Consider the following 23,514-nt stretch of genomic DNA (forward strand, 5'->3'; position numbering starts at 1 on the left):
AGATTCCCAACTGGAAGTGGGAGAAAAGTCTTCCCCCAAAATCCTGGCTCTGTGCCACATTCAGGGGGATCTGGAGCCCAAAAAAAGACCAAATTTCCCACAGTTCCAGAGAAAATCCCTTTTTTTCATCCATCTCTGGGGCCCCCACCAGGAGATTCCCAACTGGAAGTGGGAGAAAAGTCTTCCCCCAAAATCCTGGCTCTGTGCCACATTCCTGGACAGTCCAGGGCACTTCCATCCCTTCCCATCCCTGTTTTCCTCTAAACTCCTGGAATTCCAATTCCTCCCAATTCCAATTCCAATTCCAATTCCAATTCCTCCCAATTCCTGGAATTCATCCACTCAGACGAGCTCTGCAGGTGATTTTTTTTTTTCTTTCCCTCCTCCAAATCCCTCTGGATAAAAAATCCAATTCCCTTTGGACATCCCTGTGTTCGTTTATACCCTGAATTAATTTAATTTTAATTTTTTTAAAGGATCTTTTCCTCCCTCTCTGCCAGAAGATTCAACCACTCCTCCACGCAGCTCTACACCCAGTTTTATTTCAGATTTATTTATTTTTTTTTCAGGAGTATTACAGTGTTTTTCTGAGACTCTTCAAGGACAGCATCACTCAAGACCTTGAGTAGCCTGAGGGGAGCAAACGGGAGCTTTGCTTCATAAATAAAAATTATTTTCTTATTAGAAGTGGAATTGGAGCTGCATCAATAACTTGATTATTTGATGCCTAGCTCTGTTCTTGAATATTTTTCTGCCTCACAGCCACTGAAAGCACTCAGAAACCTCACTAATGACTTATGGAACATAATAGAAAGTAATTTCCAAACTGTTACCCTAATTGGTTGTAATCTGACATTTTGCTACCAGGGAAATATTAAAAAGTTTCCAGCCCAAAACAACATCCCCCCCCACACACACAGAGCACAACAGAAGCAAAACGAGGTCGTTTCAACAGAAAAAAAAAAAAAAACATGAATCACCTTTTTTCGTAAAGTGGATTTCAAGACTTTGCTCCAAAAATTGGGAGAAGTTGAATAGCCTTTTAGGAATTCTAAAATTCAGAGCAAGGAGCTCTGGGAAAAGCCTTTAAAAATCGAATTTGAGGTGGAAAACAAAATGGATTTTAAGATTTTAAAATTGATTATTTGGGGGAAAAAAGCATTTTAAGATTTTAAAATGGGTATTTGGGGGGAAAAAGGATTTTAACATTTAAAAATGGATTTTTGGGGTGGAAAAAAAAAGAGCTGATGAGGAATTAATTGTTAAATTGATAATTGTAATAATTCAGACTGAGACCCTGCCACATCCAGAGGAGGAAACCACCTGGAACCAGGAGTTTTAAATCCTCAATAAATGGATTTTCTCGGGTTTTGGGATCATGGCAGTGACACGCAGATCCCAATTCCTTTGGGATTCCTCCTTGGAGTCTCTGAGCAGGAAATTCCCAAAGTTTTCAGCTCTGGTTTGAGGTGGGAATTACAGAAATGTGCTCTGCCCATGGGGCCAGGATCTCTCTGTCATTACCTCAGATTTATGAAAAACAAGGAGAAAAAAAGCTTTTTTTTTTTTTTTTTTTAATCTCAGACTTATCAGGCTTGAAATAAATAAATAAATAGAGATTGGTTTGTTTGGGGGGTGGGGTGAAGAAAATCTCACATTTTCCTACAGAGCACACCGGTTTTTTGGGTCAAAATGATAAGGAATGAATTATATTTCCTCCTGGAAATGTGGGGTTTTTTTCCAATCCCTAAGGATTCTGTGTGCCTGGAATGACTTTGGGGAATTTCTCCTGGCCAGTGTCACCTCTCCTGTCCCAAAAAGGCACCTGGAGGAGGGAAAAAGGTGGAAAACACCCCAAAAATCACACCCCAAAAAGCGTTGTGAATTGGGATTTATATTTACAGGAGGTGCAGGGTTTCTCTGGGCCATGTTCTACCTCCCAAAATTCAATTTAGTGATGGTGCCATTAGGAAAAGAGGTGTTCAGCACAGGGAGAGAATGAATAAATAAAAAAAAATGAGGTGGACAATGCAGGGGAAGGAGGGAGACGATAAAATAAAGAGTGTGAAACACAGGGAAAGAATGAATAAATAAAAACAAAAAGAGGAGGACAATACAGGGGAAGAATGGAAACATTTAAAAATGGAAAAAATGGAAAAAATGGAAAAAATGAAAAATGAAAGAGTGAAACAGAGGGAAGAACGATACATTTAAAAAAGAGCATAAAAGGGAAAGAAAAGATACATTAAAAAAAAAGGAAAAAAAAAAACATATCAAAAAACCAATGTACAACAAAAGCAAAGGATCTGAGTCCCAACGAAAACATCACAATTCCATTTTTTCCTGCTGAGGAATGCAATCCACAAAATTCCATTTTTGCCTACGGAAGGGCACGAAGGAGGCTGGGAAGCTGCTGGGGTTAATTCATTTTGACAGGGAAATAAATGAAATGTTCCAATATTCTCTGAGCAGTGGGAATTAGCCAAGGAAACGGGAGCTGAAGGGTTCCAGAAGGATCCAGGGAATCCTTGGAGCCCCTTCCTGAGCCTAAAGGGACTCCGGGAGAGCTGGAATTTGGGAAAAGGATGGAGGGCCAGGAGCCAGGGAATGGATTCCCCTGGGAAAGGGGAGCTTGGGGTGGAATTTGGGAAGGAATTCCAGGCTGGGATAGAATTCCCACAGATCCTTGGAGCCCTGGGAGTGTCCCAGGGTGGATTTGGATCACCCTGGGATGGTGGGAAGTGTCCCTGGGATGGGAATGAAGGTCCATGGATCCCATCCCAAACCATTCCGGGATTCTGGGATCCAGGACATTCAGGATCCATCTCCAGGGAGGAATTTTTGGGGATGGAAAAGGGAAGGGAGACCCTTCCTGGAGTCCCCACTTCCCAGGGAATTCCTGAAATTCCTTCCCAGGGAGGAGCTGTGGTGGGGATGGATCCAATGCCAGGATGGGAGAGCTGGGAATGCCCAGCTGGAGAAGGGAAGGATCCAGGGAATCCTTGGAGCTTTTTCCAGAGGGAAAGGAGAGCTGGAGAGGGACTTGGGAGAAGGGCTGGAGGGCCAGAAGCCAGGGAATGGCTTCCACTGGGAAAGGGGAGATTGGGTTGGGATTTGGGAAGGAATTCCTGGCTGGGATGGAAATCCCAGAGAATCCCTGGATCCCTGGCAGTGTCCAAGGAAAGTCTGGAGCAGCCTGGGATAACAGGAGGTCTCGGTGTTGGAATGGGATGGGATTGAAGGTCTCTTCCCACCCAAGCCAAGCTCGAATTCCAGGATTCCATGGGATGGGAAGGCAGCAGAGAAGATGGAACCCCAGGCTGCGGGAATGGCTTTTCCAGCAAGTTGGACCCTGCAGTTTGGGATAGCAGAAAAATTCCATGTCCACAGAAGGGGCTGGAAAGGGAGGAGCTTGAAGGACCCTGAAGGAGGGGAGGGAAGAATTCCCACCCCAAATCCTTCCCTTCCTGACCTTTTCCCAGCACAGGGATGAAGCAAGGAGGGAGAAGTGGGATTTGCACAGGGAGAAGCTCCTCTCCAAATTTTGGGAAAAATCCCAACATAGCAGGGAAAGGGGAGCTTGGGGTGGGACTTCCTGGCAGGGCTGGAATTCCCAGAGAATCCCTGGGAGTATCCAAGGAAAGGCTGGACAAAACTTGGATCAACCTGTGAGATGGAAGGGCTGGGATGGATCCCTGACCTGCTGGGATTCCCTGGGATGGGGTCCCTGACCTGTTGGGTTTCCCTGGAATGGGGTCCTTGGCCAGCCAGGATGGCGTCCCTGACCTGGAATGGTGTCCTTGAACTGGAATGGTGTCCCTGGCCAGCTGGAATGGTGTTCCGGAGCTGTTGGTGTCCCTGGAATGGTATCCCTGACCTGGAATGGTATCCCTGACCTGGAATGGTGTCCCTGACCTGTTGGTGTTCCAGGCCAGCCGGGATGGAGCCCCTCAGCTGTTGGTGTCCCTGACCTGGAATGGTGTCCCAGGCCAGCTGGGATGGTGTCCCTGGAATGATGTCCCTGACCCAGGGTGGTGTCCCTGAGCTGTTGGGTGTCCCTGGAATGATGTCCCTGAGCCGCTTGGTGTCCCTGAGCTGTTGGTGTCCCTGGGATGGTGTCCCTGGGGTGGTGTCCATGGGACGGTGTCCCTGACCTGTTGGTGTCCCTGGCCAGCTGGAATGATGTCCCCCTTTATCAGTGGAGGTCTAACGAAGACTAATTACTCCAGCTGGTAAAAAACCCCCACTCCTGATGACAAATGGGAAGTCACTGACCTGTGAGAGAGGGAAAAAAGGGAAAAAAAGAACCCAAACTGAAATTCACAAAAAGAAACCATCGATCCCCACCATGACCAGCGAAGAGAAAATTCCTTTTCACGGGGGAATCAACTCCCTGCAGCTTTTTTTCCTGAACTTTGAGGTGGTTTTGTAGCAAAACCTCAGCCCAGGAGCACAAATTTACAGCAGGAAGAGGAGAAACTTCCTTTGGAACTGCAGAGAAAAGCTGGCTAAGTCCCAAAGCAGGATATTGATGGGGGTATCAGTCTCTTTAATGGCCCCAAACGATGATTTTTGGGTGTTAATAGGAAATGCTGCTGGAAAAGGGGACACCTTGAGGAAGAGAGGGATGTTATTCCCATACCTGCACACCCAAATTGAAAGGATGACTAAGTTCAGGTCTTTATTAGGAGTCTGGAAAGATTCATCATCACACTGCTGGAAATTTTTGAATGGAAATAAAGCTCTCAGAGCAGCACCAAACACAATTCCACCCCACTAAAAAAAAAAAACCCGATCAAAATCCTTCAAACTTCAAAAAAAAAAACCAGCAAAAAAAAAATCCCCAAGTGGGTTCAGACTCATTAAAAAAATATGAACTCCCTTCAAACTGTTCAGATCTATATGAATACAGAGATATTTGGGGGACAAGCTGTCAAAAGAAGCGTTTTATAAAAAAAACCAACAATAAAAACTACGTGAAACATTTCCAAGTTTGTGGCTCACTAATCTGACAGCCCAAGAGCACCAATTGTTTATCACGTCAGGGAAAACATTGCCAAAGTGTGATTCATTAACAGCAGACTCCCAAACACCCACTTTGCGAGACGTGATTTGCAAAAATTAAGAGAGAGAGAGAGAAATTGGAGCGAAAGAGTTCAAAAAAAAAAAAAAAAAAAGTCTTTAGATAACTTGGGACAAAGGGTACCTGCTCCTATTAACACCAAAAATCAGGGTGGAAATACAGAGGGGAGATAAAAATAATTAAATCACGGTCGTTTCCAGAAGAAAGAAAGAGAAATTTGATTTTTTTTTTCGGTGTTTTTTCTCCGCTCTTGAATTCAAAAGGTTCATTTGGATATTCAACATTTTCTCCTCTTTGCAAAAGGAAAATCTGTTTCATTCAGAACCTGACACCAAAGGCAGGGATTTTATTGGCTTAGAAGCCAAACACAAGAAATATCAGAAGTGGACATGAATTAAAAGCTTTAGTGGATTTACATAACCTGCCATTTTCTGGAGGGAATTATCACAGAGTGAACCATAAAAGCTGAACTGGGTATTATTACCCAGCACAAAGCTGCATTATACAACTAAATTACATTTGGTATTTTATTAAAAATAATTTAAAAAAATCAATCTGACGCTGTTTTGTATTAAATTTCCACATTCTCCAGTGCTGGGGCTGAGCTGGGAAGGGCAGGAAACACTGGAGCAGGGGCATCTCCAAAATATGGATTTACACCAGGGATTGAAGGGGTTTTTTAACCAAATTGTGAGGATCTCTCAGTTGAAAGCACAGACAGGGATTTTCCAGTCAGCAGAGGAAAAAAAAAATAGGAAAACTGGAATAGCACCTTCATCAGTGGGAAAAGCTTTTGAATCCCAAAATTCCAGAATGGTTTGGGTGGGAAGGGACCTTAAAGATCATTTCAGGCACCTTCCACCATCCCAGGTGGCTCCAAGCTGGCCTTGGACACTTCCAGGGATGGGGCAGCCACAAATTCCCTGAGAATTCCATTCCAGGGCCTCCCCACCTTCACAGGGAAGAACTTTTTCCTATTTTTTTTTTAATAGGATTTTTGGGTGGGGATTTGGAGTTTTTTGTGATCACCAGGATACCCTGGGATACTCCAGGAATTTCTTCCCAAATTCTTCCCCTTCTCCCAGGGAATTCCCTCCATTCCCAGCTCTCCCAGCCTGCCATTGCATCCATCCCCATCCCGACTCCTCTTCGGGAAGAAATTTTGGGATCCAGGGGCTTCACTGGGAATTTTGAGACTCCAGGAAGGGTCTCCCTTCCCTTTTTCATCCTTGAATTCCATAAAAATCCTGAGTGTCCTGGATCCCAGAATCCTGGAATGGTTTGGGATGGGATCCATGGAGCTTCAATCCCACCCCATTCCCACCCCATCATCCCAAGCTGCTCCAACCCTTCCTTGGACACTCCCAAGGATTCTCTGGGAATTCCAACGCAGCCAGGAATTCTTTCTGAAGATCCCACCCAAATCTCCCCTTTCCCAGTGGGAAGCCATTCCCCCCTTGTCCCTCTCCAGCTCTCTGCCAACAATCCAGCAAAATTCCCTCCAGGAATCTCCTAAATTTTAGGTCGTGCTGCCATTGAGGAACCAGGGAGTCAGACCCAAGGAGTTCTGCCTCCTGTCCACTAATCACTCCCAAAATCCCAGGATGCCTTGGGTTGGAAGGGCCCTCAAAGCTCATCCTTTTCCGATCCCATATCCCTGTTCCCAAATTGGAATTCTTGCATCATTCCCACCCCTATTCTCAGCTTTTTGTGGCCTTCTGCTACCAAAAAAAGCCGCCCAGCTCCGCAGCCGCGCCGCAACCGCATCCAGCTGGGACATGATTTGCCTATTCCCATCCAATTTCCCACTATTTATGCAGTCAGGGGTAATTTGGCTGCTGAATCATACAGAAAGCTCATGATTCTGTGACTTCAACCCAAAATATTTTTTTTTCCAGAGATTTCTGGTGCTGCTCAGAATAGAATCCTGCCCCGTTCCTAGAAAAACTGCTGGATGTTTTTTTCCGTCCTGTTGCGGTTTAGCACGGGACGTGGATTTGCAGGGATAAATCCCAGCTCTGGGATGGATGGCTGCTGCCAGCCCTGAGAAATGAGGATTTGAACACGATTTTCAACACAAGCCCAGGGGCACAAACAGCAGAATGCCATTAGAAACCGTCGGGGTCAGCGACAATCATTTTCCGCTTTGGAAATCCGTGGAATGGGTGAAACGTTGTGCTGGGCTCTTTTCTGGTGTCTGACATCTGCTCCGGGTCAGATTCCCTGCAGGATTTCAGGGATATTCCGTGTTTCTGCCCATCCCTGGGAGCCCAGGAACAGGATCCAGGGGATTTATGGTGGTGGTGGACACGATGGATTTGGCAGCAAGGGATCTTTGAAAACAACAGAGCTCCAGCCACAGATCCTGCAGGAATCCTGTGGTGATGGAAGAGGGAATTGCCTCTTTCCAAGCAGGAAAATCTGGGAAGGGAACACAGGGAACTCCGAAGGGAGGGATTTCAGGATAGCCAGACACAGAAGGTCAAGACCTGATGAAGAATTACTGATTGAAATTGAGTGACCGGACAGAGAAAACCCTGAGAGATTCCAGGGACCTGAGCTCAGAGCCCCACCCATCCCAGGGAATTCCACAATCCTGGAATGCTCTGGGTGGGATCCATGGATCTCAAATCCCATCCCATTCCAACCCAAACTTCTCCCACGATCCCAGGGTGCTCCAATCTTTCCTTGGACACTCCCAGGGATTCTCTGGGAATTCCAGCCCTGCCAGGAAGTCCCACCCCAAGCTCCCCTTTCCCTGCTATGTTGGGATTTTTCCCAAAATTTGGAGAGGAGCTTCTCCCTGTGCAAATCCCACTTCTCCCTCCTTGCTTCATCCCTGTGCTGGGAAAAGGTCAGGAAGGGAAGGATTTGGGGTGGGAATTCTTCCCTCCCCTCCTTCAGGGTCCTTCAAGCTCCTCCCTTTCCAGCCCCTTCTGTGGACATGGAATTTTTCTGCTATCCCAAACTGCAGGGTCCAACTTGCTGGAAAAGCCATTCCTGCAGCCTGGGCTTCCATCTTCTCTGCTGCCTTCCCATCCCATGGAATCCTGGAATTCGAGCTTGGCTTGGGTGGGAAGAGACCTTCAATCCCATTCCATTCCAATCCTGACACTTCCTGCTATCCCAGGGTGCTCCAGCCTTTCCTTGGACACTGCCAGGGATCCAGGGATTTTCTGGCCAGGAATTCCTTCCCAAATCCCACCCCAAGCTCCCCTTTCCCAGTGGAAGCCATTCCCTGGCTCCTGGCCCTCCAGCCCTTTCCCAAATTCCAGCTCCCCTGGATCCCCTTTAGGCTCAGGAAGGGATTCTGAGGATTCCCTGGATCCTTCTCCATGTGAACATTCCCAGCTCTCCCAGCCTGGCTCCACAGGAGATGAATTTTACCTTCTCAAGCACCAACAAACCCCTTGGAATATTTCTCCTCCTTCCCTGGAATACAGAATAATTTGGTGTTTGTAGCACGGCACTGCTGAGGATCCCCCGCATCATCCCAGGAATAATCAGGAATCGAGACAAGAGAACAGCACGAGATGAGAGAGGGGCAATTTTAATAATCGGCTGACCACAGAGGTTCATTATGCAAATGAGGCAGCTGCCAAGTCATGCAAATTAAGATCCACAGAAGCCTTAAAAAGATTTGTGCAGGCAGATTTTGTGAAGTCAGTGATTACGGCACTGTCTGAAATGGGGAGAAATAAAGGTGAGATAATTAATTTTAATCACTGGCAAATCTTTTGAGTGAATTTGCGGGGAACGCTGCTGCATTAAACAGACCTTTAAATCAGAACTGGCCTCTTAAATAAACTCGTTTTTTTCAGATCTACAAGGCAGCTACTCCTCCACCAGACCCGGGGTCTGGAACACTTTCTCCCGCAGAGAAAAAACAGCGCAGCTCTGGCACGAACAGCTCTGTTAACAAAGCCTCTCCATTAAACTCTGCTCTCCAGACAAAAGCCTCGTCAGCTGAGAGTCCTGAAGATCAAAGACTCAATTATTCACAGCCCGGCCGGGGCAGCTTCCCAAATCCCAAATCCCAAATCCCCAGCCGGGATGGGGATGGCCGGGAGCCAGCTCCGACTCTGGCAGCAGCACGGGTGGGCTCACACTGAGAATGTCACACCTTCAACCTTCCTCTCTGGTCTACTGATTTTTGGAGAAGCAGAAAACAGAAAAAGGCAAAAAAAAAAAAAAAAAAAGAGGAGGAAGAGGTGCAGGAAGCAGCAGAAGCTGCAAGAAGAAGAGGCTCAAAGGCAGAAGCGAAGCGATCACCAGAAAATGTTTAGGAAAGAAGGATCCAACACAGCCACCCCACAAAATTGGAAAGAAGGATCCAAACCAACACAGCCACCGCAAAAAATTGGAAAGAAGGATCTAAACCAACACAGCCACCCTAAAAAAATTGGAAAGAAGGATCTAAACCAACACAGCCACCCTAAAAAAATTGGAAAGAAGGATCTAAACCAACACAGCCACCCTAAAAAAATTGGAAAGAAGGATCTAAACCAACACAGCCACCCTAAAAAAATTGGAAAGAAGGATCTAAACCAACACAGCCACCCTAAAAAAATTGGAAAGAAGGATCTAAACCAACACAGCCACCCTAAAAAAATTGGAAAGAAGGATCTAAACCAACACAGCCACCCTAAAAAAATTGGAAAGAAGGATCTAAACCAACACAGCCACCCTAAAAAAATTGGAAAGAAGGATCTAAACCAACACAGCCACCCTAAAAAAATTGGAAAGAAGGATCTAAACCAACACAGCCACCCTAAAAAAATTGGAAAGAAGGATCTAAACCAACTCAGCCAACCCCAAAATATTGTCTGCAGGACATTCCAGCATACTCCACCCTGGAAGTGTCCAAGGCCGGGCTGGGCATCCCCCTGGCCCAGTGGAAGGTGTCCCTGGCCATGGCAGGGGGTGGAACAGGGTGGGCTTTAAGGCCCCTTCCTGCCCAAACCATTCCAGGATTTTGTGATTCCTGAAGGCAAAGATGGAATAAATTATAGGGGTGTTCATATTACTGCTGTTGGTAATGGACTGGATTCCAAATCTCACCACAAAAAGTGGTGCTCCAAACCCAAATCCTGCAAGGTGAGTGGTCACAGCTGGGCAGGGAAAGCTGCTCATCCTCCCTTGGCCCATCCCAAAAAAACCACAGACAAAAACAAACCTGCAAATATTTGCAAACTTAATTATTTCGGTTTGAAAAGACCTCCAGGATCATGGAGTCCAACCACCCCCCAGCATGGCCAGGGCCACCACTGATCTGTGTCCCCAAGTGCCACATCCACAGGGATTTTAAATCCCTCCAGGGATGGGGACTCCAGCCCTGCCCTGAGCAGCTTTCCAGGCAGGAATTGTTCCCAATATCCAACCTGAACCTCTCCTGGCACACCTTGAGGCCGTTTCCTCTCATCCTGACCCTGTTCCCTGGGAGAGATCCTGATACCACCTGGCTGTCACCTCCTGTCAGGGAATTCCAGAGAGGAAAATTCCCTCTGGAGCCTCCTTTTCTCCAGGCTGAGCCCCTTTCCCAGCTCCCTCTGCCGCTCCTGGGACTCCAAACCCTTCCCTGGACATGCTGCAGCCCCTCCATGTCCTTGGAGGACAGAAATGTCCTTAGAAAAGACCCTCAGAATCCTGTGGAAAGACTGGGAAGATCCAGCACCTCAAACAGATTTAACCTGTACCCTGGAAGTGTCCAAGGCCGGGCTGGGCATCCCCCTGGCCCAGTGGAAGGTGTCCCTGGCCACAGCAGGGGGTGGAACAGGGTGGGCTTTAAGGCCCCTTCCTGCCCAAACCATTCCAGGATTTTGTGATTCCTGAAGGCAAAGATGGAATAAATTATAGGGGTGTTCATATTACTGCTGTTGGTAATGGACTGGATTCCAAATCTCACCACAAAAAGTGGTGCTCCAAACCCAAATCCTGCAAGGTGAGTGGTCACAGCTGGGCAGGGAAAGCTGCTCATCCTCCCTTGGCCCATCCCAAAAAAACCACAGACAAAAACAAACCTGCAAATATTTGCAAACTTAATTATTTCGGTTTGAAAAGACCTCCAGGATCATGGAGTCCAACCACCCCCCAGCATGGCCAGGGCCACCACTGATCTGTGTCCCCAAGTGCCACATCCACAGGGATTTTAAATCCCTCCAGGGATGGGGACTCCAGCCCTGCCCTGAGCAGCTTTCCAGGCAGGAATTGTTCCCAATATCCAACCTGAACCTCTCCTGGCACACCTTGAGGCCGTTTCCTCTCATCCTGACCCTGTTCCCTGGGAGAGATCCTGATACCACCTGGCTGTCACCTCCTGTCAGGGAATTCCAGAGAGGAAAATTCCCTCTGGAGCCTCCTTTTCTCCAGGCTGAGCCCCTTTCCCAGCTCCCTCTGCCGCTCCTGGGACTCCAAACCCTTCCCTGGACATGCTGCAGCCCCTCCATGTCCTTGGAGGACAGAAATGTCCTTAGAAAAGACCCTCAGAATCCTGTGGAAAGACTGGGAAGATCCAGCACCTCAAACAGAGTCCTGTGGAAAGACTGGAGTGTTTGGAGGGTTGGGTGAGAAAAATCAAGAATTTTAATCAGCGACCAAATGAGTCCTGGCCAGAAAGTTCCTGGTCTTAACTTGGGGAAGAGCAAAGACTGGGAAGATCCAGCACCTCAAACAGATTTAACCTGTCATAAATACATTTTTGGTGCCCTTGAGCAGCAGCAGCAAAGGCCTGGGTGTCACACAGTGACACTGCTCAGTGACATCCACAAACCTAGAATTAAGCCCCAAAATGACCCCACAGGTTTCTGAAGGAAAAACTGTCACTATAACCCACGAGGATCTCATATAACACATCCTCACCCATTACTTAAATTACCTCCTTGATCTTGATCTTTACCAACTCTGCTTTATCACAGGGCAGCCTGTGAAACACAGCCAGCAAGAATTCATTCAGCAGCCACAATTCCCTGTGAATAAACCCAGAATCAGGGAATATTCTGACAAAGCAGGTGGCATCTTACTCAGCTGACATGTTTCAAAAGCTGCAGGTTTGATGATTGCCCAGAGCAGGCATTTCTGAAAGCTCAAATGCCAATTATTTGACTTTATGCTGCTCCCTTTTTATTACAACATTTTTATTACAACATTTCAGTGCTTGCTTTATCACCAGCAGCAGGACTACGACAGAGCAGTTTGGTTTCTTAGCAGCCAAGGTTCAAGCTTTCAAATCCTGAAAAAAGTTACTAAAAATACATCCATTTATTGACTAAAACACCATTTTCCACTTCTGATAAGGTAATGGCATCTATGCCTGCTAAAAGATAAGGGAGAACAACTTTTTTTCCTTCATGAGATGCCACCAACAGATAATTCTGCTTCCTCCTGCTGTGTCCCTTGGTTTAAAATACACAATGGGATTCTTTCTGAGGTAAAAACACTAAAACACACCAGTTTTCTACTCTTTCTCAATGTTTTTACCACATTTTAACTCCAAGGAATGGCTCTGCCGCCTAAAATCCCATGGAAAAAAAAGGCAAAACATGAGTGGAAGTGGCTCAGTTCAGAGACCCATCAGGCCTAATCCATTCTGAGGCAAAACCCCCACAACACACCAGCTTATTTTCTCTTTCTCAATGTTTTTATCACATTTTAACCCCCATGGAACTGGCTCTGCTACCAAAAATCCCTCCCAAGAAGAAAAGGCAGAGAATAAGCACAAGTGGCTCAGTTAAAAGATACTTCAAACCCGATCCATTCTGAGGTAAAAAACCTAAAACACATCCATTTTCTTCTCTTTCGCAATGTTTTTACCACATTTTAATCCATAAACCACACACATTTCCTTCTCTTTCTCAGTATTCTCACCACATTTTAACTCCAATGAATGGCTCTGCCACTCAAAAACCCACGGAAAAAATGCCCAAGATGAGCAGAAGTGGCTCAGTTCAGACCCACTTCAGGCCTAATCCACTCTGAGGTAAAAACCCTAAAACACACCAGTTTTCTATTCTTTCTCAATGTTTTTACCACATTTTAACTCCAAGGAATGGCTCTAACCACCCAAAAACCCACAGAAAAAAGACAAAACATGACTGGAAGTGGCTCAGTTCAGACACTCTTCAGGCCTCATCCATTCTGAGGTAAAAAACCTAAAACACAGCAGTTGTTTTCTCTTTCTCAGTATTTTTACTGCATTTTAACCCCCAAGGAACGGCTCTGCCACCCAAAATCCCTTTCAAGAAGAAAAGGCACAGCACAAGCACAACTGGTACAGTTCAGACACACTTCAGGCCCGATCCATTCTGAGGTAAAACCCCTACAACACACGGGGTTTGCTTCTCTTTCACAACGTTTTTACCACATTTTAACCCATCAAACTCCCCTGTTTACTTATCTTTCTCAGTGTTTTTACCACGTTTTAACCCCCAAGGAGTTGCAGTACCGCCCAAAATCCCTCCTAAGAAGAAAAGGCACAGCAGAAGCCCAAGTGGCTCAGATGAGACACACTTCAGGCCTAATCATTCTGAGGAAAAAAAAACCTAGAGCACACCTGCTTTCTCCCATTTCTCAGGATTTTCACCACATTTTAACCCCAAGGAATGGCTCTACCACCCAAAAACCCACAGAAAAAAGACAAAACATGACTGGAAGTGGCTCAGTTCAGACACTCTTCAGGCCTCATCCATTCTGAGGTAAAAAACCTAAAACACAGCAGTTGTTTTCTCTTTCTCAGTATTTTTACTGCATTTTAACCCCCAAGGAACGGCTCTGCCACCCACAATCCCTTTCAAGAAGAAAAGGCACAGCACAAGCACAACTGGTACAGTTCAGACACACTTCAGGCCCGATCCATTCTGAGGTAAAACCCCTACAACACACGGGGTTTGCTTCTCTTTCACAACGTTTTTACCACATTTTAACCCATCAAACTCCCCTGTTGGAATGACTCTACCACTGAAAATCCTTGGAAAAAAGGCCCAGTTTGAACATAAGTGGCTCAGTTCACAGACACTTCAGGCTTCATCCATTCTGAGGTAAAAACCCTACAACACATGAGTTATTTTGTCTTTTTCAGTATTTTTACCACATTTCAACCCAAGGAATGGCTCTGCCACCCAAAAACCCTCCCAAGAAGTGCCACCAAAAAAACCCTGGAAAAAAGGCCCAGCAAAAGCACAAGTGGCTCAGTTCAGACACTCTTCAGGCCCAATCCGTTCAGAGGTAAAAAACCCCCACTTGTTTACTCTCTTTTTTCATGTCTTTACCAAGTTTTAACCCCATGGAATGACTCTACCACTGAAAATCCTTGGAAAAAAGGCCCAGTTTGAACATAAGTGGCTCAGTTCACAGACACTTCAGGCCTCATCCATTCTGAGGTAAAAACCCTACAACACATGAGTTATTTTGTCTTTTTCAGTATTTTTACCACATTTCAACCCAAGGAATGGCTCTGCCACCCAAAAACCCTCCCAAGAAGAAAAGGCACCTCACAAGCACAAGTTGCTCAGTTCAGACACACTTCAGGCCCAATCTCTTCTGAGGTAAAAACCACTAAAACATACCTGTTTACTCTCTTTTTTCATGTTTTTACCAAGTTTTAACCCCATGGAATGGCTCTGCCACCCAAAAACCCAGGGAAAAAAGGTCCAGCTTGAGCAGAAGTGGCACAGTTCAGACACACATCAGGCCTAATCCATTCTGAGGTAAAAACCCCAAACCACACCCGTTTCCTGCTCTTTTTATTTTTCTTTCTCAATATTTTTACCAAGTTTTAACTCCAAGGAACCCACGGAAAAAAGGTCCAGCATGAGCACAAGTGGCACAGTTCAGACACACATCAGGCCTAATCCATTCTGAGGTAAAAACCCCAAACCACACCCGTTTCCTGCTCTTTTTATTTTTCTTTCTCAGTATTTTTACCAAGTTTTAACTCCAAGGAATGGCTCTACCACTGAAAATCCTTGGAAAAGAGGCCCAGCACGAGCACAAGTGGCTCAGTTCAGAGACACTTCAGGCCTGATCCAAGCAGGATGTTTGCATGGACTAATTAACCGCCTGGCTGTAACGAGGAGCAGAAATAGAGGCTGCTGGAGAGGGAAGAGTGGTTTGGTTTATTTTTATTTCCCTCACAGCTTCCATCAAGGACCTCTGGGCAAGGTCTGGAGGGATCCTGCCACTCCTGACAAGCAGGCCGGAGCCACGCTCCGCTCCTGCCATGCTGGGCTGATAAATGCGTAATTATCCCAAAAGCCATAATCACTGCCTGCTCTCAGACACATCCAAGCAGGTCCTGTCTTAGCTCAGGAAGCAAAACAAAAAAAAAAAAAAAAAAAAAAAAAAACCCTGACAAGACCTCACACTGCTGGGTTTTTCGAGCCTGCGGTGTTTTCTGAGCTCCCATCCATCAAGTTCACGGCAACAGCAATTTAGAGAAGTTTTGTTGGTTTTTTTCAGCAACAAATTATTAGCCAGCTGTAACTGCAAACACCAGGATTAATTAACATATGCTGGAGTGAAATATTTCCAACAAGGAAAATGCGTGGCTGGAACAGGAGCTGAGTTGCGACCTCTTTTTTTTTTTACCCACCCCCATTAAAAGAATAAATGTTTAGAGGGGGGAAAAAAAAACCCCAAACAAGGCTAATTTAGGCAAAGCAGTGCTTATCTCCTCCTCCCTTATGTGAGCTGTCTGCTCTTCCCAGTGAGCAGAGCCAAGTTACAGTTTGGAAATGATGGCTTCGTGTTTTTCCCAGCAGCAACACGAGGTCCCAGATTCCTCACACTGAAATTTAGGGAGACCTGAGTCTGGAATTGCACTCCCTGATTTTTTTAGTGCTTGTGGTATCCTTCAGGATCAGGCAGTTCCCACTGGATATTTTTCCCAAGAATTGTGTTTGGTCACTCTCAGCCTGAACATGGAAATTATTCCTTTGGATTTAATTCCCATTTCACCAACAGTTCTTGTTGTGTCAGAGAAAATAAACATTTATCCTTCTTTTCTCTGTGCCACCCAGGACCTCATAAATCTCTATTATATCTCTCTCAAATATCTTTTCCCTGCTTCCACAGCATCATTTTCCTCCTCCCTGGTTTTTAAAGGGAAGAAATGAGCAAGGTTCAAGCTGTGAACGAGGCAGCTCCACGACACCATTTCCCAGTTTTCTCTCTATTCCCATCACTGTAATTCCTCACACTGAGCTGGTTTTTTAAATAACACCAAGCACCAGGGCTGTGTTTCTCACAGTTATCAACTAAAACTTTAAAATCTTATTCCTGAGTGGCAGCAGCCAACTTGGAGATCGTTATTCTGTAGGAAAAAAAAAAAAAAAAAAAGAAAAAAAAAAAGGAAAAATCTCTTTTATAAACAATGCTTTGTATCTAAAATTATTTTCTCCTGCCCTTTCACAACAGGTCAAAACAACCTGTTCCAGCACAGGGACACCACTAATGACCTCCCTCTGCTGTGTTAATTGATCATTTAATCCATCTCTTAATACCTCCCAGTCATTTCTGCATGCAAAACCTCCACTCTTGTTCCTGCAATCCGGTGAAGGGTTTTTAGAAATCCAGGCAAAGTCACTGAGATTTGTCAAATGCTTCAGAGAAAGCTACAACCCCAATGTGTTGTTGAAAGCATTTCTGGTAGCCAGAGGGCAGGAATTCATCTGCCACACGATGGGAACAAGAACCTCTCTGTACTCCATCTACGTAAAGAGGGAGGTGCTCTGGGGTTTTTGCAGCTGAACAAAACAAAATCTTGTCCTGATAAATACAACTGAGCCCTGACACATCAGCTAAACGCATTTTGCAATATGTCTGGAAGAGGAAAACACACGGAGTGCTTGTAAAATGTCCCATATTCAATTTATCAGGTGAGGAGGGCTCACGCTTTGCTTCACCACGAGCCAGAGAGTTGAAATCTCAGATCAATATGTGAATGTCAGGGAAAAAACCCAACAATTCATCTTAGATATGGGAAATCCAGCACACCACTGATCATCCCAGCTTGGACAAAGAGATCAGGCATGAAAGCATGGGATGGTTTCAACCAGACATCCCAAAGCTCCTGTCCTTGCTCCCACAGATTTCCCATTTCCCTGAACTCCCACTAGCAGCACTTGGCAATGACACCCAAAGAAAAGAAGCCAAAAAGTCATCCTGAAAGATGTGACAAAGCCATAAAAAAGGGAAGGAATGGTTCAGAGAACCAGAAGTTTGAAGCCCTCTGAAGATCTGGACCTGCTATGGGTGAGGGTGATGTTTCCTGTGCCAACCTGCAGCTCCTTCCCAATCCAGAATCACAGAATTGTGAATTTTTTAAGCTTTGAAAAGCCCTTTAAGCCCAACCAGCAGTGCCAAGCCCAGCACCCACCCCTGTCCCAAGCACTTCTAAACTGATTTCTTTTTAAAAATCATGACCAGCCCTGCCAGGCTACCAAGCCCACGCTGAACTGGGAAAAATCCCATTTGTGAGGGATAACAACGCAAGCAGGACGATTTCCCAAACCAGTTTTGGCTGTGATGCAGAAGGAAAGCTGGGAACAAAGCGATGCTCAGCACAAAGAGAGAAAATTGGAGATGTTTGGAGCCCTGGTGTTTCAGAAAGAACCAAATGCCTTTCTCAGGAACAATTTGGGGATTTCACAGAATCACACAATCGCAGAGCAGTCTGGGTTGGAAGGGACCTTAAAGCTCACCCTGCCATGGGCAGGGACACCTTCCACGGTCCCAGGTTCCTCCTGGCCTGGCCTGGAACACTTTTAGGGATGAGGCAACCACAGCTCCTGTGGGAAAACTGTGCCAGGGCCTCCCCCCTGCCAGGGAAGAGCAATCCAAGGAGTAATTTCTGTGCAGTAATCCAGGATGAAGACTCACGAGTGTCTCTTTGCTTCAAGCATCTCCTTTCAGGGAGTGAAAAGCAGGAGGTCTGGCCGGCATTACGTCAGTATTTCATTTTGGTCTCCTTTCCCTCAGCTTTGCCAGCTTTTCACCACAGTGACACACCTCAGCCTGCACAGCCTGGTGGGAAACTTCCATGAGGAGATGCCCAAGATTCACCTTTGATTTTTCTCATCTTTGCCGTGCAATTACTTCAGGAAAAACTTGAAAAAAAACCAACCCCCATTCTGCTGCCTGCTGCCAAATCAATACAATCAACCATTAGGTCATAACTATAAAGACAAGTTTCCCAGGGAATAGTCAATACTGAGTAGCAGGCGTGGGCTAACAAAGGATGCAGGAAGAAAAAGATAAAAAAAAATAAAAATCCTTACATCTAAAATTACGGAAGAAACGACACGACAACCTCTTTTATTAAATCCGCCCTGAAATTCGAGTTTTTTCTTGCTGTGCTTGATGAGAGAGACGGCGCTGGGTGAGACTGACACGGAGTGAAAAAACCCAGCTCCAATTTCAGCTCTGATATCGACTCACTGCGGCCTAAGGAAAGTTGCATATTCTTAAAAACAACCACTTCTCAGCTGCTCCTGGGGAAAAACACCACCAACTCAATGCCCTCAAAGTGCTGCTGCACAAATGAAAGTGTCCAGCCCAGCCCCTTTGCTTTTGAGTTTCTTTATCCACCTCTGAAATGACACTGAGCTCGTCCCCGTCTGACTCCGTCAGAGAAAACATTTAGCTCGAGGAAGGAAAACAGCTCGATTGCTGCTTTGAGGAAACGAAGGAATTGTATCCATAAAATCATAAAGAGAGCTAATAAAAAGCAGCCATCAGCCAGAACTGCCAGTGGAGAGCTGTGGTTTAGCTCATCTCCAGCTCTTGCCAAAGTCCCTCACCTATAAAGACCGCACTCCAAAAAGTGAAAAATGTGCAAATCCTCACAAAAAAAGCTCCTGGGTTTGCTGCAGCAGCTCCAGGAACTCGTGGTGCCTCTGGCCCAGCTCCTTCTGCTCCCTCCTGGAGAGCTCCGAGGTGCCCACAGCTCCTCCTCCAGGGCACGGGGCTGGAAGGAGATGAGCTCCAAGGGCCTGGCCAAGGCGATTTTATGGTTTTACTCAACTTTTAATGGTGGTTGAGTCATCGTTTGGAAAATGATTTCAGCTTTTAGCTGCTGCAGTCGCTCAGAGCTGCATCATCCCTGGGCACAGCCATCCCTCACGGCTCCAGGGACGATGTGCTGTCCCCAGGAGCAACTTCCCAGGATGGGCTGAGGTGAAATATTCCCTGTCATGGCTAAAACCCCCTCAAACGGCACAAGCTGGATTTTAGTCAGAAATACACAGAGAGGAGACAGCCAAAGATCCACTGTGTGCTCCCAGAGGTGGGGAAAAGCAGAGATTGTGGGTGCTGGCCTCTCCTCCCAAAGGAACAAGTGACAGGACAACAGGGAACGGCCCCAAGCTGTGCCAGGGGTGCTTTAGATTGGATATCAGGAATAATTCCATCCCTAGAAGGGTTGGAACAAGCTGCCCAGGGCAGTGGTGGAGTCACCATGCCTGGAAGTGCTCAAAACCATGGATGTGGCACTGTGGGGACGTGGTTCGGTGCTGCTGGACTTGATGACCTTAAAGATCCTTTCTAAACTTAATTATTCCATGATTCCGTGGTCCGGAAAAGAGAATGGAACCAAACCCTGCAAGACACAGGAGCATTTTCCATAAAGCAAGGACTGGCACGAGCTCAGGGAGCAGAAATGGGAGGTGGAGGTGGAAACTGCTCCTGTCCCAGCCCTCAAGGGTGGGATCCTCTCAGCTGATTCCACCTCCTGTGAGGGCTCACCAAGAACATCTCAGCAGAGCTCTGAACCCACCAGCTGAACCCACACCTCCCCCCAGAGCTCCCTGATAAAAAAGAGTTTTTTTCTACCCAAGGAACAAATTCCCAGGGATTTCTGAATTTTCAGAGCGGCGCACAAACTGTCTCAAGAGACAAAGCAGGCAAAGGCTGTGCAGAGAGAGTTAAAAAACGAGGTCGTGGCACAACCCAAGGCCCAGACCGAGGGTGAGCAAACCAAGGCTGCACGAGCACCCCCTCAGCTCTGCATTTCCAGCTTCTGAGCATCCAACTTCCCAAACTTGTGAGCCATGAAAAGCGCAGGCTCCCGGGGCTGCCACGCGTATTTCAAACCAAAGAGCCCCAGCTCTGCCTGGCACAGCGCTCCCCAAAGCCGCAGCAAAACCCCTGCTCGACACCCCCCTGGAAAAGTATGAAAATTAAACCTCATTTTTTCCTTCGTTCCACGCCGATTGCACCCACCATGTCACCAGAAAATGAGTTTTCTTTCAAATTAATTTAGCGCCGTTGAAAGGCGGGCGGCTCCGGGTTTACAGCGTCAATGAGGCGAGCAGAGCACAGCTGAGGGAACCATAAACCACATCTCCCTATTTCACCAGCTCATTTCCATCCGGGCTGCAAAGCAATCTCTGCTGGAAAAGGGGAGTGCGGGTCCCCTGTCAGCGCTGCAGGGCACGGGATGATCGCTTCGGATCGCTCTCATCTCGGGGAAATCGGTAATGGCTGAGTTTGTGCCTGCTTGGAAAATCAGAATGCAACGGCCACCGCTCCTGCAAGCTGCAGGGTGGTGTAAACGAGGAGGGGATTAACCCGGGGATGGCGTGAATAATGAGGGAATTAACCCAAAAACGTTACTGGCGCACAGCACCCCGTTCTGTCTGTGACATTACCTCCGGATCACCGGCACAATTGGAATTAAAACCCTATCGTCACCACCAGGCCAGGTTCAAGCTCACACAGGTGGCCAAGCCCCGGATAAAGCTCCATCTCCAGCCACCAAGCCCAGCTGGCCGCTCGGATGCCATCCCACCATTAACATTTTAGTGCGGGTCACTGGAGAACTTGTTGTGCTTTGCCAAATTACACAGGCGCAGCGGCGGGGCAGCAAGAAGGAGCAAAGTATTCCCTCTGGCAGGTGTTCAGCAGTAATTTGCTGAAAACCTACAGGAAAAAGCAGGGAAATTCATTATTTAGCTCTGACAATGTCATGACCGCTAAGGCTGATGCCGTTTCCAGCGGCACGGGATAAAAGGTGGATTTACAAATATTGCTAATTTTGGGGTGGCTCCAATTCCTGAGGAAACACCTCGGAATCCTTGGAGGAAGATGGGTTTGGTTCCAGCATCCCCACTGGGAAACCCACAACCACACACGGCCAAAAACGTGTGGGTTTGGCTTCCTCATGTGTTCCATTCCAAACTGGAATACTTCCCACGCAGGAGGAGCAGTAATAGGGCTGATAACGGGATAAGCAATCCCATTCCATGGCTGAGGAAGGAAAGAAGATGGAAAGCTCCCCACCACGAGATTAGGATCTGATGAAATGACTTTTTACTCAGAGAGCTTCCAAATAACATCGACTCCAGCAGTTAGAAGTTGGAAAATGCAGCAGGAAATCAGCAGCAACAAAGGCCAGACAGCTTTGGGGTAAAATTCCATAGATTCTGCAAGACTTATGAAGGCATTCAGGGATAAACACTCAGTGATAAACAGTTTTTAATGGTAAAAATAGAATGGTTTGGGTGGGAAGGGATCTTAAAGCTCATCCCATTCCAACCTCAACACCTTCCACTACCCCAGGTTGCTCCAATCCGGTCTTGGACACTTCCAGGGATGAGGAACCACAACCTCCCTGGGAAATCTGTGCCAGTGCCTCACCACAGCCAAAGCTTGGAAACAAAGAAAATCTGCCTGTTTTTCCAGAATTATTAGGAGCTAGGCTGCAAATCTCTGCGAACAAAAGGGAATTTAGGCAGATTTTCTGCTGTAAACGATCTGGCACTAAAACAACAGCCACTTATCTCCTGCCTGGCCCGCTGGATGTCTGGATGTCCGGAGGGATTTGGGGTGGAAGCTCGGATGGATCCAGCCACGGCAATTTCCAATGCTGCCGCCTCCTGCCATCCCCCTCCTCCTGCCAGGAGCCAGGCACGGGAGGGGACACGGGGCCGGTGAGTCCCCACATCCCAAAACTGCTGCTGGAATCAGAGCTGAACCCGGCAATTTGGAGCTTCAAGAGCCTCCCTGTCACTGCACCCACTCATTATGGCAGGGCGAGGGGTGGGAGCTGACTGTCAAACACCGGCAATTTTTAATTTCCCATTCCCCCCAGGCAGAGATTGAGCTCCTTAAATCGCTCTCCTCCCCAAAATTCCATGGATTTGCCCCGGGGGTGAGCCGTGGCAGATGAAGGGTGAGGAGCTGCCCGCTCTGGAAGCATCACCTGGAGCAGAGGGTCAAGGTAGATAAGAGGAGAACAGCAAGCACTCGATGGCCCCAGCATGAATCACTGCAGAGTGACTCAAAGCCTGGCTTGTTTTGTGCTGGAGTCACAATTAGCGCTCGGGAAGCTCAATTAAGAGACATTAGTGGAACGAGCTCCGGAATTGCGGGGCGGCTTCTTCGCTGCCTGCAGGAGCCACGAGGTGAAATGGGTTTGCTCTGACCTCTGGCCAGGAGGATTTCTCACTCCGGGGTCAGTGGAATACAGGCACAGGCTCAACGTGATCCTTTGCTACCCCACAGGTTTCACAGTGTCCTAAAAGCCGAGCAAAAAGGCTGAATTTTGGTTAAAATGCAGCACCAGCAAGCCCAGACTGCCCTGCAGGAACCTGTCTCCCAGAAAAAGTCAAAAACTCTTATTTGGGTACTTTAGAACAGACTACAACTTTATAAAGCAACATTTTTAAAAAGCAGGCTTGTTCCTCGATATTGAAAAGCAAATTCAGGCGTTGCTGAACCTTCAGAATCACAGAATCATGGAATGGTTTGGGTGGGAAGGGACCTTAAAGCTCATCCAGTTCCAAGCCAAACACCTTCCCCCACCCCAAGCTGCTCCAGCATGGCCTTGGATACTTCCAGGGATCCAGAGACATCCACAAATTCTCTGGGAATTCTGTGCCAGGGCCACCCCACCCTCACAGCCAAGAATTCCTTCCCAATCTCCCACCTAGTCCTGCCCTCTGCCTGCAGCCACCAGGATTTCTTGGAGCAGCTGCAGCTTCCATCAAAAGAATGGCTGAAATATCCGAAATTAAAGAGGGAATTTGAGAATGGTTGGGCTCAGAGAGGTCTCTGGAGACCACCCAGCCTTGAGCAGGCGGCACAGGATCACATCCAGGTGGGATTTGAGGATCTCCGGAACTTCTCTGTTCTGTCATCCTCCAAGTTTTTCCTTTCCTACTCAAGGATCTTTCCACAAATCCCTTCCTCTGAGAATCACACCAAGCACGTTTGGCACAGCTCGCTGTGATCTGGCCTCTCCAGGACAGATTTCCAGCGGGGATTTAAAAAGGAATCTGGAGCTCCACATCCCAAACCAAGCACTAAAGGAACTGCCAGGGTTTGGTTTTGTTTTCCCCTCAATGGATTAAGAGGTCCTAAACTCTGATTATTTACAACCTCTGTGTCTTCTCTTTCAGCAGAGCTCGGATTTGTCCTGTTCCCAAAAAAATCAATCC

At 46.9% G+C, this 23,514-nt stretch overlaps 1 protein-coding gene across 1 annotated transcript in view; it reads right to left on the reverse strand.

Annotated features, from left to right (window-relative positions):
• Nucleotides 1–23,514, reverse strand: part of ELP3 (elongator acetyltransferase complex subunit 3) — an 84,343-nt gene that overhangs the window by 47,417 nt on the left and 13,412 nt on the right. Inside the window, exon 6 of the mRNA XM_041407136.1 lies at nt 4,155–4,174. Coding sequence (XP_041263070.1) covers nt 4,155–4,174 — 20 coding nt within the window. The remainder of the gene's footprint in view (nt 1–4,154; nt 4,175–23,514) is intronic.

This window comes from Onychostruthus taczanowskii, unplaced genomic scaffold (genome assembly GCF_017590055.1).
Source record: "Onychostruthus taczanowskii isolate IOZ18803 unplaced genomic scaffold, ASM1759005v1 scaffold254, whole genome shotgun sequence".
Taxonomy (NCBI): domain Eukaryota; kingdom Metazoa; phylum Chordata; class Aves; order Passeriformes; family Passeridae; genus Onychostruthus; species Onychostruthus taczanowskii.